Source organism: Gossypium hirsutum, chromosome A07 (assembly GCF_007990345.1).
Source record: "Gossypium hirsutum isolate 1008001.06 chromosome A07, Gossypium_hirsutum_v2.1, whole genome shotgun sequence".
Classification (NCBI taxonomy): Eukaryota; Viridiplantae; Streptophyta; class Magnoliopsida; order Malvales; family Malvaceae; genus Gossypium; species Gossypium hirsutum.
In genome coordinates, this window is record NC_053430.1 from 79870476 (window position 1) to 79887692 (window position 17217).

Genomic DNA, 17217 nt, shown 5'->3' on the forward strand with positions numbered 1-17217 from the left:
TTTAGGGTTCTACATGGACTGTGTCAAAACAAGGAATCCACACTTGTCAAAGAGAATATTTGATGCCACTCGTGAAGGTATGGTTTTACTTCATCCGATTCAGCCTTATGCCTAGCTCACATGGGACTACGATCTCATTAGAGTGAATGGTCTTATTGTACTCGATCTTAACTGGTAAGACCATTAATGTGGGGAAGATCATCTTGAGGGAAATATGGAATTGTGCTGTTAAATGCTCTGGCCCTGCTCACTTTCACTTTACAATAACAATTTTATGCTTGAAAGCTGAAATTCTTACGAATGTAAGGAAGACAGGGTATAGCCAAGGCACAATCACGGATTGGGACCTTTACCGAGTAGCTGGAGACTCAGTTCTACAGCAACAAGTTGAAGTAAGTGAGGAACCGGGGGACCCTGATGAAGAAGAAGATCCCACAATGCAATCATTTGAATTCCCTGATAAGGTAGAATCAGTGGAGCCAAAAGCTGAACCTGATGCTGAAACTTCAATGTTTAGAGCTCAATTACCTAGCCCAGACCTTCGAGATGAGATATCAAAATTGATGGGCTTAATGCAACATATGCAATGGCAGCAACAAGCCTATTGGAGACACTCAAAAATAAGGGATGACTTGATGAGAAATGTTTTTAAGAAAATATACGATGACCCATTTATTTTTGTGCCTGAGTTTCCAGATTTCACATTTGAATCATGGAGTCCATTATCAAAGAAGAAGCGAAGCGATTCGTGCAAAGACAATAATGATGGAGCAAAAGATGAGTCCAGAATGGAAGGATCTACAAATAAATAAAAGGGAGGGATCTTGACTTTACTTTATTTTTGTTCTTAGACTATTTTTAGGATTAAGTTTAATTAGGAATTTTTCTTTTTTTGCATAGTAAAACAAGAGAGGAAAATCACTAATGTGAGCAAGTCACGAAGTATAAAGTGTGGTAATAGATATATACATGTCTAGGATTGGATTTAGAAAGAGCTTGGTACTTAAGCACTCAAATTGACTCGCCTCCTCTTTTCTAAAATCCTACCTGGTGTATAGTATCTATTCACTTTAAACAATGAGGACATTGTTCATTTTAAGTTGGGGGGACCAAAAAATTGAATTATTTCCACTGAGAATAAATTTTTCTTTTAATTATGATTAGGATATGTTCTGTTCAAAAATTTGAATTTTGTTAAGTATGCTCAATTTGAGTATGAATAAAGTTCTATTATTTTAGTAAATTATTATGTTAGCTTAATAATGACATGAATGTATTTTTAATAAAGCATGCAAATTCATACGATAATATTTTTAGTTCTTTAGGAAAGTTAGGTATGCATGAAAGTTTAAGTCTTTAGAATTGATATAATAGTTTCTTGAGGCAAAATCCTAGGGAGCATGGAACGTTGGAAATGACTTAGGCAACTATTGTTTAGACCGTTTGAGCCTTTCAAGCCCTCCATGGTAAAATTTTATCCTTTGAAACACAACTTTGAGACTATATGGCCTAATTTTATTTCGACCCTTGCAATGATTAGCTATTACTTTTCGCTTATGATCTTAAAATTGTCCCAAACACTAGACTCAGTAATATTCAAAATTTACTTCGAAAATAAGTTTGGGGGAGTGGAAAAGAAGTATCAATTGCTCGAGAATTGCAGTACACAAAGTAAGTGCTCATGTTAGCTAAAAAAAAGAAGAAGAAGAAAAAAAAGAGAGGGCACATGTATTCAAAAGAGATGTACAAAAGAGCATATGAAAGTCAAGTTGGTGTATCGAAGATAAAAATTTCGAAGGTTCGATTGACACTGAGTCTAGGGTTTTTAAACCAAAATTTATCCATCTTTCACCTACTCCTGGCCTAGCCACGTTACAACCCTGATAAAGACCTATTGATTCAAAGTCCTAATGCTACCTACATTAGTGGAGAGAAATTGCTACGATCAACATATGAAGACATAAGTTAAGCTTAATGATTGTAGCTTAGTCTTGAATAAAGGAATAAAAATCAAATTGGTAAAGGTTAACATGCCTTTGTTACAAAAGCATTTAGTCTAAATTTTGCTACTATAATAAGTTGGTGAATTTAATTTGAACAATATGTATACTTAAGTAGCATAACTATCAGATTTCTTGTCTTTGAGCATAGGTATTTTAAATTCATAATTTTGGGAAAAAATGTTGTTCTGAAGGAATTTTTCAAGGATAATTTCGAGAAATTCTTTTCAAAATTTGTGCATTACTCGAGATGAACAATGAATTAAGTTTTGGGGTGTGGAAACACAAAAATTTATATACTTTTTCATACCCATTCTTACTTAAATTCATGCAAATCCGGTTAAATTCTTGTCGAAAAATAATTAAATATTATAAAATAATTAAATTGTGTTAAAAACATGAACATGGTGAATTTAGTTAATTTTATACTCAATTTCGATTAATTTTGACTATTTTCGACAGATTCGCGCAAAGGGCGAAAATTGGCTCAGTTGACACTGCTGAAAGCACAAAACCGAGAAGCAATTTGAAGTACCAAGGAACATGAATTTCCAGCCTAAGATGGTCTATAAATGTGTATTAGTTCATAATTTAATTAATTTTAATTTATTCCCTATTTAATTTGGGTTAAAATAAATTATTTTTAATTAATTATGGAGAAAGGGTCCAGTTGAACCGCACTGTCAAACCATATTGAATGAACTGAACCAGCCACTAATTGGGCAGCCCAGAACCGTCCATATGCTGACCCAAATCAGCATTTTATCTGATTAAATATGCTTGCAAAAAGGCCCTCGAAAGACTTCTAATTTTCATTCAAACCCTACCTTTAATTGTGGCTTTGTAGATTTGCCCCAGGCCATTTTTAGCAAAGTTGAAAGTCTCAACTCTTGCCAAGTAGATGGCCGGCCATAGGGGGGCTCTTTGGCTGCTGGAATTTTAAATTTTTAGCAGCCACAATCAGCTATAAAAGCCACCCCTTGCTGATCATTCAAACCATCCCTCATTCCACAATATTCTCTCATTCTCTCTTCTCCTTTCTCACTTTTCTCTCACTTTTTCCATCCCATTTCCCTTATTGTTCAAGTGTCGATTTCTTATCTTGGGAAAGAGGCTCTCATCATCCATTTTGGAGTAGCAATTAGGTGTTCATAAGCCACCTTGATAGCTGAGGGCAATGAAGAACGAAGAACAGAGCAACTAGTCAAGCCACGGAGAAACACCAGATTTGCTTCTTGTCCCCTATCTCTTTAATTTTTGTTTGACGAACGTGTTTATGAATATTTATGCTATTGAAATGGTTATTTAAATAAATTTAGCTTAAAATTAAGTTTGTGTTGGGTTGATTATATTCTGCCTACTTGAATTGTTAAAATGATGTTTTTGCTGTTATAGGCCTCAGTAAATATTGCTTGGTTAAGTAAAATCATGCCTAAGTTATTTTTGCAATATAATTGTTAAATAACTAATGAATTAATTATTTAAACGGATTGAAATTATAATTAATTGACACAATACTTAATCAGTGCATGTTTATTCTTCTAAGGTAGCTGAAGGTTAAATTAGCAATGTATCTGGCGATATTATTATTGCCTAGCATAACTTGCAAGATTATTGTGATTAAACTATTTCAAGGTAGGGATGCCTTGTTACCTCACATAGTCTTTTATATACTTTTTAGATTTAATTAATTGTTTGAATTGACATAGGGATATGCAAAAGATTAGTTCAATTTAGTGAGTATGTATGAGCAATAACATGTTTGCTTATTAGAATCTGTTTAGTCGATTGAATTGACATAGGGATATGTCAAGAGCTGAATGGATTTTTGTATGAGTATGTTTAGAAGTTAGCCAATTACCGAGTTACCGTGAATTTATTCATAACAATGTAAACATGAGTTTAATTATTCTAAGTTAAATGAATATAATTAATCCAACACAAGTATGTTACCTTGATTAAGTCTTATTTGAAATCTTGCATTAGAACTCCTTTATTTTATTTTAATTATTTACTTAGTTTTTAAATAGTTTTTGAACATCTTTTAAAACCAAATTATTTTTACCTCACCAAAGTGTTTTACAATTAATTTCATAAATAATTCTTTTTACATTCCCTGTGGGTACAATAACTCGACATTACTTGTCACTTTATTACTTGTTGCGATTGTGTACACTTGCACATTTTTCTGTCGTTCCATTCATCACATATCAAGCTCATACATATGAGTTTTCATACATACCTGTACCAACTCGAATCATATTGTCATAGTCCCTCTTCATTGACTTACTTGTCGATTAACTCACAAGTTTACCCATTGAACACTCGGAATACTATTGGATACACAGAAGACTTGCACATAGTGCTTCAAACGTAGCCACATGCTACCTCATATCACAATCACACATTGCTCGCTCTCGAGCTAATCACGAGCCTGCTCACACAAGCTTAAATTCAGGACATAACTACTCGGCTGCTTATACAAGCTGATAGGTACCCGCAACACATGCTGGGCTACCCAGCCACCGGTAGAACGTATAAGACTAGCACTCGGATTCACATAGTCACATTTACACATATATTCATGAGCTCATATTCACATAGTTCCTAGTGACATGTCACATTGTATCCTACATTATTCCTAAAGTTTAAACGGGATTTTCTCGATAACGCATATTCGTCGAACTCGTTCACAATGTCATACTCATAGACAATAAAGTCATTCATACACTCGTCATAATAATTAAACATAAAGGTTCATACATAAATAAAACATTCAAACATGATAAATCATTGAATTATTTACACATGAACTTACCTCGGTACAAAATATAGACAATTAATTTGATTTAGTCCAAAATCTTGTTCTTTCCCCGGTCTATGTCCGGACTCTATTTTTCTTGATCTATAATAGTAAATTCAGCTCATTTAATCATCATATTGTTCAAAATAGTCCATAAATCACACTTTAGCAAAATTACAATTTGTAACAGCCCAAAATTTACCCTAGTCGGGAAGTGGTTTCGGGACCACAAAACCGAGTTATGAAGATAATTAATTGTTATATTCTATGTTTATTATGTGTGTACATGCATATGTGGAAGTTTCAGGCCTTAATTTTGCCAATTGCATGAGGAATTATTAAATAGGGATCAACATGAGACATGGTGAAAAATGATAGGTTAATTTTAAAGGGGCTTATTAGTGCATGTCAACACAAAGGTGGACTTGCATGTCAAATTGCCCAATTTTCCTTATAGTGGCCGGCCAAGGTGGGTTGATGATGGGCAAAATATTTGTTGAAATTGATATTGGGTTATGGGATTTAATAAATAAAAGAAAAGAATGAAAATGTGATGAAAAAAAAAAGGGGCTTCATTCTTGTCTTCTTGGCCGAATTGAAGGAAGGAATAGGGGCAAAGAACTTTCGGCCATTTGAATGTTTAATAAGGTTAGTATATTGTGTTAAAGTTGTGAAATTTTAGCTTGTTTTAGGTTAATTATCATGGTTCTTACTTAGACCATGCTAATTCTTTTTAAAAAAACTTTGATGGATGGATGGACCATTCGGCTATGGCTATTAAAGAAGGAATTTGATTATTTCCTTTAAGTTTTGATGGATAAAGAAACAAAAGGTTGTTGATGGAAGAAGTTAATGTGTTAAGAGATTATATGAAACTTATTCATGTTTATATATGTTATATGCATTGAAAATGGTTGATGATTTTGGAAGTGATTAGATTGAATCGGCCATGGTATATCCATAAACCCGATTTATGCTTGTTATGTGGTGGAAATTAAGGGTTAAATGTATGAAATTTGATGTATATTAACTATAGGTAATCACATACGTAAGGTCAAATTTAATTTGGTATATTCGGCCATATAGGTGTATATGTTTGTGATACTATTTTTGTTAACTCTTGATAACCGATTAAGGGAGTAATATTGGCTTATAAGGTTGAGTTGATTCATGATGTTGTATATTAGAATCAAAAATACTCAAGACTAGGTTACCATAATAGCGATAATGCATTCGGCCTTGAAGCATTAATCGAATATGGTTAAGGTTTTGATATTTTGAACAAGGATAATTGTGAAATGGAGTGAAAACCGTTAAATTATACATAAGTATCCAGCAAGAAAATTAAACTACTAAATGTGTTTATTATAGATCAAGACATCAAAGGGAGAGAATCAAGCAAAGGCAAAGAAAAGATCATCGAGTAGCCGAGTTGGAACCGTCTTACCCAACATAAAGTAAGTCATTAAGCATATAGTTGGTATTAATTCAAATGGTCATAACGTTTATGTAATGATGCTGAATGGAATGAATAAATATATATATATGCATGTACGTATGTGGTGATGAAAGTGTTGAATGAAAAGAAAAGAGGTGAGATGTATTGAGTTGTTGATCTCGGCACTAAATGTGCGGGTATAAACATTTATGACCATGAGATTGGCGCTAAGTGTGCGGGTTTAAATTGTGCAGCACTAAGTGTGCGAATTGAATATGTAGCACTAAGTGTGCGAGTTTGACTATGTAGCACTAAGTGTGCGAGTTGACTATGTAGCACTAAGTGTGCGAGTATGATTATGTAGCACTAAGTGTGCGAGTTGATTATATAGCACTGAGTGTGCGGACTTAATAAATATTCTTGAATCATTATGGACACTAAGTGTGTGACACTATTGAGTCGGTCACGGATAGCGGATCGGGTAAGTATCTTGAGTTCATGGCTAATAGGTGCTATGTTTATATTTGGAGTTGAGCTTGGTAAGTTGAACCTATGTGACAAATATACTTGAAGTCACGTACATAAGATTTATCGTGGAATGGGTGAAAGGCCGTTTAGTTGTATGATTGTAACGAAAATAAAATGATTTATGAAAATGCCTCGAATATTCTATTGATGAGTATATGGAATGTGAATGCATGATTTGGTATGAGATTGAACCGATAGGTCGGAGGAACTATGGTATGGTTCGGTATGGATGGAGTAACTAGCCTCGTTCCGTTTTGTTTCCTCTTGTGATAATGTTATTAATGGATGGTAGTGTATTGCTTATGACTTACTGAGTTATAAACTCACTCGGTGTTTCCTTGTCACCTATTCTAGGTTTCTTGGACTCATCTCCTTTTGCGTGGTCGGGCCGTCATCGAAGTCATCACACCGGATAGCAAGTTTTGGTACTTTCTTCTTAGTTGGCTTAGGAGAACATTTCGGCATGTATAGGCTATTATGTTGTGTTCGAACTTTGGTATGTAATCTTTTAGCCATGCGAAAATGGCATAAATGTTCGGTTGGGTTTGGATTCATAACGTTAGGTCGCAAATCTTGATAATTCGACCTTTTTATGCCATACGTCATGGTTGATTATTTTGGTGTTAAAATTCATGATATGGCAATAGTGTAGTAGGGGGAAGTTTGACAATGATTAGCCTTTGGCATGGTTAGTCATGATCATAATTTGTGATATGCATGATGAATTATTAGTTAGATCAAGGAGTAAACACGAAGTGGGCATAGTTGCTTTCGTAACAGATGCTGGCAGCAGCAGTGACATGAGATTGAAAAATCACTAAAAATAGTAGGAGTGGAATTAATTGATGAATAAATTATGTAATCGAATTTCGATGAGTCTATTTTCATATAGAAGTAACGAAAGGATCATATGGACAGTATGTTAAGAGATAATCAGGTTCTCGTGGGACAGGGCCAGAACGGTTTCTGGATTCCCTGCTCCGACTTTGGAAATTCATTATAAATTAACCAGAGATAATTAGGAGTCATACCATATATGTATAGATTCCTCTCTGAGTCTAGTTTCTATAGAAACAAACGGCATCAGTATGGAAGTTCTGTACAGGGAGATATCTAGGTCGTAATGCGCAAAGGTCAGTGTAGTCGACCCCAGTAACATGGGAGAATTTGACTAATAAACTGTACTAATTGGCCCGACCAAAAATTCTAGAAAAAAATATGTAGATGGGAATATGAGTCTAGTTTCAGGGAAAATTCACGGAACTGGATTTTGAGTTCCAGAGCTCAAGATATGATTTTTAAAGCGACTAGTACGCAGATTGACAGCTTGTCTGGAAAAATTTTAATAAGTGGTTTGAAGTCTATTAACACCTCGTGTTCGACTCCGGCGACGGCCTCGGGTTCGGGGTGTTACACAATTTGCCCTTAAACTTTCACATAATTACAACTTAGTTCCTAGGCTTGTAAAATAAAATGTGTTCATTTTCTTTGATACCCAAGCCTAGCCGAACTTATAACATGCCCATATCAACCCACATTTTCTTTCAAATCAGATTTTTAACCACTTATTTTACAAATTTTACAAAAAAGGTCCTTTTTAGGTGTTTTCTTGAAAAACCACTTAGTAAAAGATGTTTATCATGCGTTAAACTTTCATATTCTTCCATTAAAATCAAAATAAAAACATGTCACACATGGGTCAAATCTCATACATGAACCCTAGCTCAAAATATGGCTAAAAATGGATAGATCATGTTTCAAGGACTTAAAAAATGCAAAGAACATAAAAAACAGGGTTAGGATTAACTTCCTTTCAACCTTGAAACGTTGAAAAACCCTAGCTATGGAAAGCTTGAGAATTTCGACTATGGCATGGAGAAAAAACACAATTTTGACTTATTTTTTCCTTTTTATTCTTTTATTAACCAAATTACAAAAATGCCCTTAAGGCCTTTCTTTCAAAATTTTCCTATACATGGCAATTTCTATTTAAGGACCTCTAATTAATAATCCATGGCAATTTCATGCCTAAAGTTTCTAGAACTCATATTTTGTAACTTTTGCAATTTAGTCCTAAATGTCAAATTGGACACTTTATCAATAGAATTTCTTCATGAAACTTTCACACAAGCATGCAATCATATCATAGACCTCATGAGAATCATAAAATAATTACTTCTATTTCAGATTTGTGGTCTCGAAACCACTATTCTGACTAGGCCCTAATTCGGATGTTACAACCCATGTGTGACATGTTTGTATTTTGATGATTAATGGAAGATTATGAAAGTTTTATGTGTGATGAACATCTTTTACTAAGTGATTTTTAGTGAAAACACCTAAAAATGACTTGTTTATAAAAGGTGTAAAAATGAGTAGTAAAAATGTGAAATAAAGGAAAATGTGTGCTGATATGAGCATGATATAAGTTCGGCTAGGTTGGGTGACCAAGAAAATGCATGCATTTCATTTTACGAGTCTAGGGACTAAAGTGTAAATAAGTGAAAGGTTAGGGGTAGAAAGGTAACTTTACCAAAGTATAAATTATGGGCCCATCCAAACAATGTATGTATTGAACAAGTTAAATTTGGCATTATAGATAAAAAAAAAAGTCATTCAGGTCTTGATCGGGGGGAAAACAAAGTTTATGAGGATTAGGCTCGTTTCTATCATTTTGTACTGAGGTAAGTTCATTTGCAAATTATGCAACATGTACCATACTCTAAATGCTTTAATATTGCATGTATGGTAAGTGTATATATATAATTAATGTGATGTTGTACCATGTGTTAATGCTTAAATTTTATTATGAATTATGCTTTGATTATTTCATGAATATGTGGTTGGTGCTATGGATATTGAAATCAACATTACGAGCAAGCTCAACAGGAATGTGGTATCAAAGAATCCTGTTTGAACCTTAGGAATAGTTTAGGATACATGTGAAATATCACTAAGAACTATGTGATCTGAGCTCATGAGTTGTGGTCTGAGTTCATGATATATGTTATTTTGGCGTTCTGGGTACTGGTCTTGTATGTTCTACCGGTGGCTGTATGTTCTACCTGACAGCTTGTGTGAGCAGCCCGTGTAGCTACATCCTGTCCGTCAGCTTGTGAGAGCAGACTAGTGAGTAGCTAGAAAGTGAGCAACATGTGATATGTGATATAAGGTAGCATTGGCTACATATGGGGCACTTAGGTGCGAAATTTTGATGTATCCGATAGTATTCCAAGTGTTCAATGAGTAGTTCAAAGATAAGTTCCATGGGTAATCTTAATGAACACGTCAAAGGCGAGAAAGTAAGTATTATGTGCAAGTTGGTACAGGTATGTACATAAACTCATGATTAAAGATCTTGGTATGCTATGAACATGTGGTAAGAATGCATATGGGAAAGTTTTGCATATGAGACTTGATGACATTTATGAAACTTTGCCTTATGTTAATTGTATGATTTATGTTGCTTATTATTTGCATGTGAACTTACTAAGCTTTAAAGCTTACCCTGCTTTTTTTTTATAGTGTCGCCAAGCTAGCTCAAGGATCGGAGGACGTTGGAGTTTTTGATCACACTATCAATTGAATATTGGGTATAGTTAGTCTCAACATTTTGAGTATGGCATGTATAGGGACTTGGTCTTTTTGTTATGTGACATATTGATTAGCCAAATGTGTTGGCTCATGATGATATTGTGATTCATTTTGTATATGACCATGAGAGGTGGCTCATATTAATTCTTTGGGTTGTAACCCTGATCATTTGTGCTTGCATACAAATGTGTTATGCTTGATTTGGTTGCTTGTGGTTGATTATGTTAATGAGTGTGATGGATGGCATGTATATTTAATGTATGAAATATGATTAATGAGTATGACAATAAATGTGGTAAATGATGAATAGATATGAAATTGGTATGGAATGCCATATGAAAGCCTAATGGTTTAAGTATGTGATATGTTGACACTACCAAGTTATAAATTAACCATGTCTGTGAATGCTTGAGTAACTAATGGTGCCATGTTGCATGCCATGAAGATAGTGTAGGTAGGTGAGTGTTCAAAGGTGGCAAATGGCTTGGAAAATAGCCTAGAAATTGTCCACACGGTTAGACACACGGGCATGTGTCTAGGCCGTGTGTGACACACCGCCTGCCCCACGGGCGTGTGATCCGGCTGTGTGTCCCCTGCACCCTAATTAATGCAAAACAGAATGCCCAGTAGTAAACACATGGGCAGAGACACGACTGTGTGTCTCAGCCGTGTGGAGGACACGGCCTTAGGGCATGGGTGTGTACCCAGGCCGTGTGAAGTCTGCACTTGGTTTCAAGAATTTAATTCGCCACACGGCCTAAGTACATGGGCGTGTGCTGTAACCGTGTGACCTCATTTTGCTGATGACGTCATAGTCACAGAGTTACACGGGCTGAGGACACGGGCGTGTCCCAAGTCACACGGGCGTGTGTGACCACACGGCCTACCCACACGGCTGTGTGACTCTCCAAAATAAGAAAATTTTCTAAGTGTCAAAAAGGTTCTGAAAGTTCTCGGTTTAGTCATAAACCACTCCCGATGTATGTTTTGGGCCTAGTAGGCCCATATAAGGGACAATTTGCACATGTATGGATGAATTTGATTTAAATGAAAATTTTACGGTCTGATTTTGTATGAATGTGTATATTTAAGTCCGGTAACGCCTCAAACCCTGTCCCGGCGTTTGATATGAGTAAGGGGTGTTACAAATATGATGCGAGATGGATGCATAAACTTGTGAATAGTATGCTAAATGGGTTGATTTAAGTTTCATGACAATGTTAGTATGTTCTCATGGTAATTGTATATGTAATTGTGATTTGGGTCATTTTCATTTAACTTGTTAATGCATGCGACTATATGAGCTAGACTTGTAAGTTATTAAAGCATGTATACGTTGTTTAGTTTTGATGAATTATTGCTAAATGAATTATATATATAAGTGAGTTGAGTGTAATTGCATGTAAGAGTATATGCTAGTTTTATGATTTAATGAAACATGAATATGTTATTTTGACTTGGTTAAAATATGGTTGTGAATGTGTTGTAGTATGCTCTTATTTAACCTTTGATATTGTGTATATTTTGTTATTACTCTGACATTCACTAAGCTTATTTAACCTCACCCACTCCCTCTAACCATTGCAGATATTTAGCATTTGAGGTGTGAGCGGTGCGAGGATACTAAGGAAGTGATCTAGGTTAGGCTTTAGTATTTGCGTAGGTGGTATTAATATTATTTTTTGAATTGTGGGGATAAGGCAATGTGGTTCGACTTTGATTGATTATTATTGTGGTCCTCATGATATTTTATATGTTTAATTTTCTAGCACTTTTGATGGATGTCATAACTATTTCATTGGTATTGTTTTGGTTTGAAGATTTACTATATTGAAGTGTCATGAACTATATGTATGGTCAATGGACGTTGAATAATGTGACAATTTACTATGAGTGCAATGTGTGACGGTGGGGTGATATCCTAATATTCGGGCTTGACAACCGAGCCGAGTGTAGGGTGTTACAAGTTATCCATACCCCTCTCCATTTGATATGATCGCTATCCTACCAATATATTTGACTCAAAGAAAACCATAGAAACCTCCGTAGAAACCTTCACAGCGAAACGCTAAAAAATATAAAAAAAAATTGAACATAATAAACCAAAAAATCAAGAACATGCCAAGAGGCAAACGAGAGCATACCAAGAGACAGACTTCACATTTTTCGATAATTGGTATTATTAGCAAATAATTGCATTAAATATTTAATGATATTTTAATTGATAATTTTTAAAATTTTAATTTATAGTTTTAATTGAAAGAAAAAACCATTCAAAAATGTCTACAATCGAATAGAGTTTCTTTAATTTTATTTTTTTTCATTCTCAATTTTTCTTGCATGCAATATATATAATCATGAATATTGAGAGAGCAAATATATATAAAATATGTTAAAAAAAAACATATCAATTTATAAGTTTTAAACAGTCACAACATAACAATAGAATAAAACAAATTTATGGGAAATTAGAAAAAAGAAAAAAAAAAGTAATATCCTTATCAAATTAATATACTAAATCAAAATTAAACAACAATAATTTTATCTTAATAAATTTTTTTGGCTTAATGGTATTAAAAGTCCTTGAATTTAAAAAATATATATATCTTTGAATGTTTTGCACTCAATTAAGCCTCTAACTTAATAAAATTGACCAAATAGGCTATTTGACTAATGTTGATCGTTAGTATTTAATGGTAACGCTAAAGTGATCGTTAACAAACACCATGCCAAAATTGATTGCTGACGTGGCAATGTCGTCATGCGAGCAAAAAGTAAAAAGAAATTAAAATTATTTTTAAAAATAAATACACAATTAATTAAAATAAATAGTTGTTTAGGTTCATTTGAATCTTGACAATTTTTTGTCCAAATACATTCTAAAATTATAAAAAGAAATTAAAATAATAAAATTTTATGACTTTAATTAATTTTTTAATATTTTATAAATTTTAATTTTATGTTTTTTATATTTTAAAAATAAATCTAGACAAGTGTAATTATTTTAAAAATATTTTCAATAATATTAATCATTTAATTTTCAATAATATATAAATAAATTTTATAATTTAAACTCAATACTTATTAAATTTAATATGAAAAGTTCGAAATACATAATTTTTCGGACACTTAATTGAGAAATATTTAATAATAGTATTTTTTTTATGGTTTTACCAACCTTTTTAGACAAAATTATTATAATAATATATTCCGAATACCGAAAGTACAATCAAATACTACAAATCAAAATAATTTTTTAAAAAAAAAAACTCACAATAAAACTTTAACATAAAACATCAAAATACTCAACCTCCTCCAGTTAAACCAACAACTTATCAGCTCTATTTTTTCTTTCCCTAAATTTTATTCTTGTTTCTTCTTCAAGTATAACCACTTGTGAATTTTGATTTAATTATTAAAATGTACAATCATATATATAAAATATTTAGTATTAAAATGTAGATAGTAATCTATTAATATATCATATTGCCAATAACAAATTAAATTTATATAATTTTAGTTTAAAAAATTTCGATAACAATAACAATAGCACCTCAAACAAAAATGAGCCAGGTAGCGACTAGCGTTGCATCCAAAATGCAATAATAATATTATTATTAGCCGATCATCAAGATTCAGATTCACTTTCTTTTCTTTTCCTGCCGTTTTATCTTTTATTCCATTTCCTTTGTATTTACCTTTTAGTACTTAACGACCTTCCTATTAATTTAACTCTTCCCAAAATATTTTTTCTTGTTCCATTTATGCTTTTATTTTCACCCACCATTTCTCCCTTTTCCAACTTTACAATCTCCTGGTATGCTCTTCTTTCTTAGTTTTTAACTTCCTGTTCCTATTCCAATTTGCCATTTCTTTTAAACATGTTTATACTTGATGGGAATTTGCCAATGTGTAGTTTTGTTTTGGTTTATGGAAATTCCAGGCTTTTGTATAAATATATATATATAGATATATTCAAACTTTTTTTTTTTGTTTTGTTTTGGTTTGTCAATGGAACAGGTTGAAGAATGGAGAGGAAAAGGTATGAAGATGGAAGAAGAATTGGGTCAGTTAAAACTGCTGTTAACATTTATGGAGAGATGATTTTGGATGGAAATTCTTCATTGAAGAAACCCCAGGAGGATTCTCCAGAGGTATAATTTTGTTACCACTGAAATTGTGAGAACCCTTTTTGTTTATATATATATATGCAATTATAGGAATTTATAGTTTCTCAATATCACTGACAAAGTTGTCATTTGTGGGATATAACTGTGGCTAAGAAGCCTTCTTCAAGAGTAAAGCAGCTTCATAGGGCAAGAAGGGACAAGAATAGATACAAAGAAAGTAGAAAAACTGCAGAATCAGAGCTCTTCAGTTCAAGGGGAACAGATAGGGATCTGGCTTCTATGGTTGAGGAATCAAATTTTAAGGCTAAGTCAAGGATGAGTGATATTGAGTCTTTAAGGAAAAACGGGTACCTTGAAAACAAGGCGTTGGATGTGGAGAACAGGAGTCTTGAAAGTTATCAGTATGAAGAAGTGATGAGAGAACTGCAAGTGGTGAAAAAAGAATTGAGTCAGCTTAAGCTTGATATGGCATCTGTTATGGCAGAGAAAGCAAGAGCAAAGAAGGAATTTGAAGACTCAAGCTTTACAATGTTGTCAAATGCTGCCTCTGCTGAAGCACTTAGCAAACAAATTGAGGCAGCTAACGAGGAACATGTGCTGGTTGAATTTGCTCAGATTGAGGCTCTGAAAGAAGTTGGAGAAATTGAAGCTCAAAGAGAGAAAGAAGCCGGTGAATTCTCGTTTAGGATGGAGGAAACAAAGAAGAAAATGAAGGACGTAACTGAAGAGATTGATCAGTCCAAAGAGTTGGAAACCAAATTGGGTGTCACTTTGTCTAATATTAATCACTTGCAAGATGAACTAAAGCAAGTTATGGGACAAGAGGAAGTGGTTCAGAAAGCTGATGATGGCTTGAAGCAACAAGATGATAGTTTCCGAAGTGCTGAAGAAGTGGAACCTTCGGTTTCCTTGGAGTTGATCACAAAAGAATTGGAGGCAGCTAAGAAAGAATTGGCTTTAATTAAAGATGAAAGTTTTCAGTATATGTCCTCCATGGATATCATAAGAAATGAGCTGAAACATGTTACAGAAGAAACGGCAAGGTTGAAGAAAACAGAAGAAAAGGCAGATCTGAAAGTTCAAAGCCTCAATTCAAAGCTGGTGAGAGCCAAATCCAAGTTGGAAGCAGTGGCTACAACTGAAGAGAAGGCTAAATCAACTGTGGCTAGCCTTTCCCTTACACTTGAACAGCTAAGGGCAGAAGCAGAGGCATCAAAGAAAGAGAAGATGCTTGTTACAGAAGACACTGCAACTATTAAGGCAGAAATTCAGAAAACTGAGTCTGAAATAGATTTAACGGATGAAAAATTGCAGGCAGCTATGCAAGAACTTGAGGCAGTTAAGTCATCAGAAGCTTTAGCTCTAGAAAAGTTAAGATCTCTGATAGAGGCTACAATGCAATCTAGAGCTTCAGCATCTAACCATAGTTCCACTGTCACAATCTCAAGATTTGAGTACGAGTATTTAACTGGACATGCAGTTGGAGCTGAAGAGATCGCGGATAAAAAGGTTGCGGCAGCTCAGGCATGGATTGAAGCTTTGAAGGCTAGTGAGAGAGAGATATTGATGAAAACTGATTTAGCTCATAGAGAGCTTAGAGTGTTGAGAGTGGAGGAGGAGCATGGCGTATCACTTCCAGCAAACAAAAATGTGGATTCACAAAATAGGCAATCACTTTTGCTTAGGTCCATGAAAAGCAATGGCAGTTCAACCCCATCACGAAGAGCAAAGCACCATAAATCCACATCGCCTGCAATATCGGAGGGTGGATCAACTGAATTCATGATTAAGAAGAAAAGAAAGGCGGCGCCAAATTTATCCACGTTCTTTAATGGCAAGAAAGTTGAGAAAGATGAGTAAGCTGGTGGTGAATCTTGTGTGTTTTTTACAAGCATTTGATTGCAACACAGTTGAGTGTTGCAGTGGTGTTTTCTTAAAAACTAGTTGCTTTAAAAGTTCATTATGGCGTTTCTTCTTTTAACAAAAACTTGAATCTGATACGAGTGTTTAAAGCATTAAGAAATGTAATTGTGGGCGAGGTTATGTGAAAGAGTTGTGTAAATGAATGCAGAGGGAATAAGAGTTCAATCCCAAGTAATGGGATTAAATGTTCATGTTCTGTTCATACTGTTCTTTGATTTGCATATGATAATCACTTTTTAATGTGGCATGGCTCCGTTTAATTCCTGCTTAGATCAGACGAGTAACGATTTGAGCTTTTCTATGACATTGGCAGACTACATTTATTTCAAAAAGATTGTTTAATTCTCATTCATCCTACTTTTACATTTTTGTTTGTTTAATTCTCATTCACCCTACTTTTACATTTTGTCTGGCATTAACTCTGCTTCTAAATCAGGAACACATCGAGGAAAGAGTTTACTTGAAACCACAATAATCTCAACCATGTATGCTCCATGTTTTTTAGGCTTTGTTTATGACTTAATTCTCGATTTAGCTCTTGAAATATACTTTTTTTTTATCGAGAAGGGAACTAGATTTCATTAAACACACACCTAAAATATTGTTTGATACATAGTACACCCCTACCTATCAGCTACTAGGGGGTTCAACAAAACTAGGTGGAGAACTGCAAATACAAAGCAAATTATGGAAATGTTAAACATCCGAGGGAGAAGAGGGTTGGAAGTTCCTCCCTAACCAAGCTAACGCATATTTGTTCCCCTTTTTCAAAAGATATGCTTGAAGTAACTAATAGTCATA

At 34.0% G+C, this 17217-nt stretch overlaps 1 protein-coding gene across 2 annotated transcripts; it reads left to right on the top strand.

Annotated features, from left to right (window-relative positions):
• Window positions 1-14064: 14064 nt before the first annotated feature.
• On the top strand, window positions 14065-16656 carry LOC107897864 (protein PLASTID MOVEMENT IMPAIRED 15). Of its 2 annotated transcripts, none has more exons than XM_016823448.2 (3): window positions 14065-14180; window positions 14384-14517; window positions 14647-16656. In XM_016823448.2, exons 2-3 carry the CDS (start codon window positions 14392-14394, stop codon window positions 16351-16353), a joined length of 1833 nt encoding a protein of 610 aa, XP_016678937.2. In that variant the 5' UTR covers window positions 14065-14180; window positions 14384-14391; the 3' UTR covers window positions 16354-16656. The 2 variants fall into 2 exon arrangements, with proteins under 2 accessions (XP_016678937.2, XP_040972853.1); XM_041116919.1 differs by having other exon boundaries at window positions 14650-16656.
• Window positions 16657-17217: the final 561 nt, after the last annotated feature.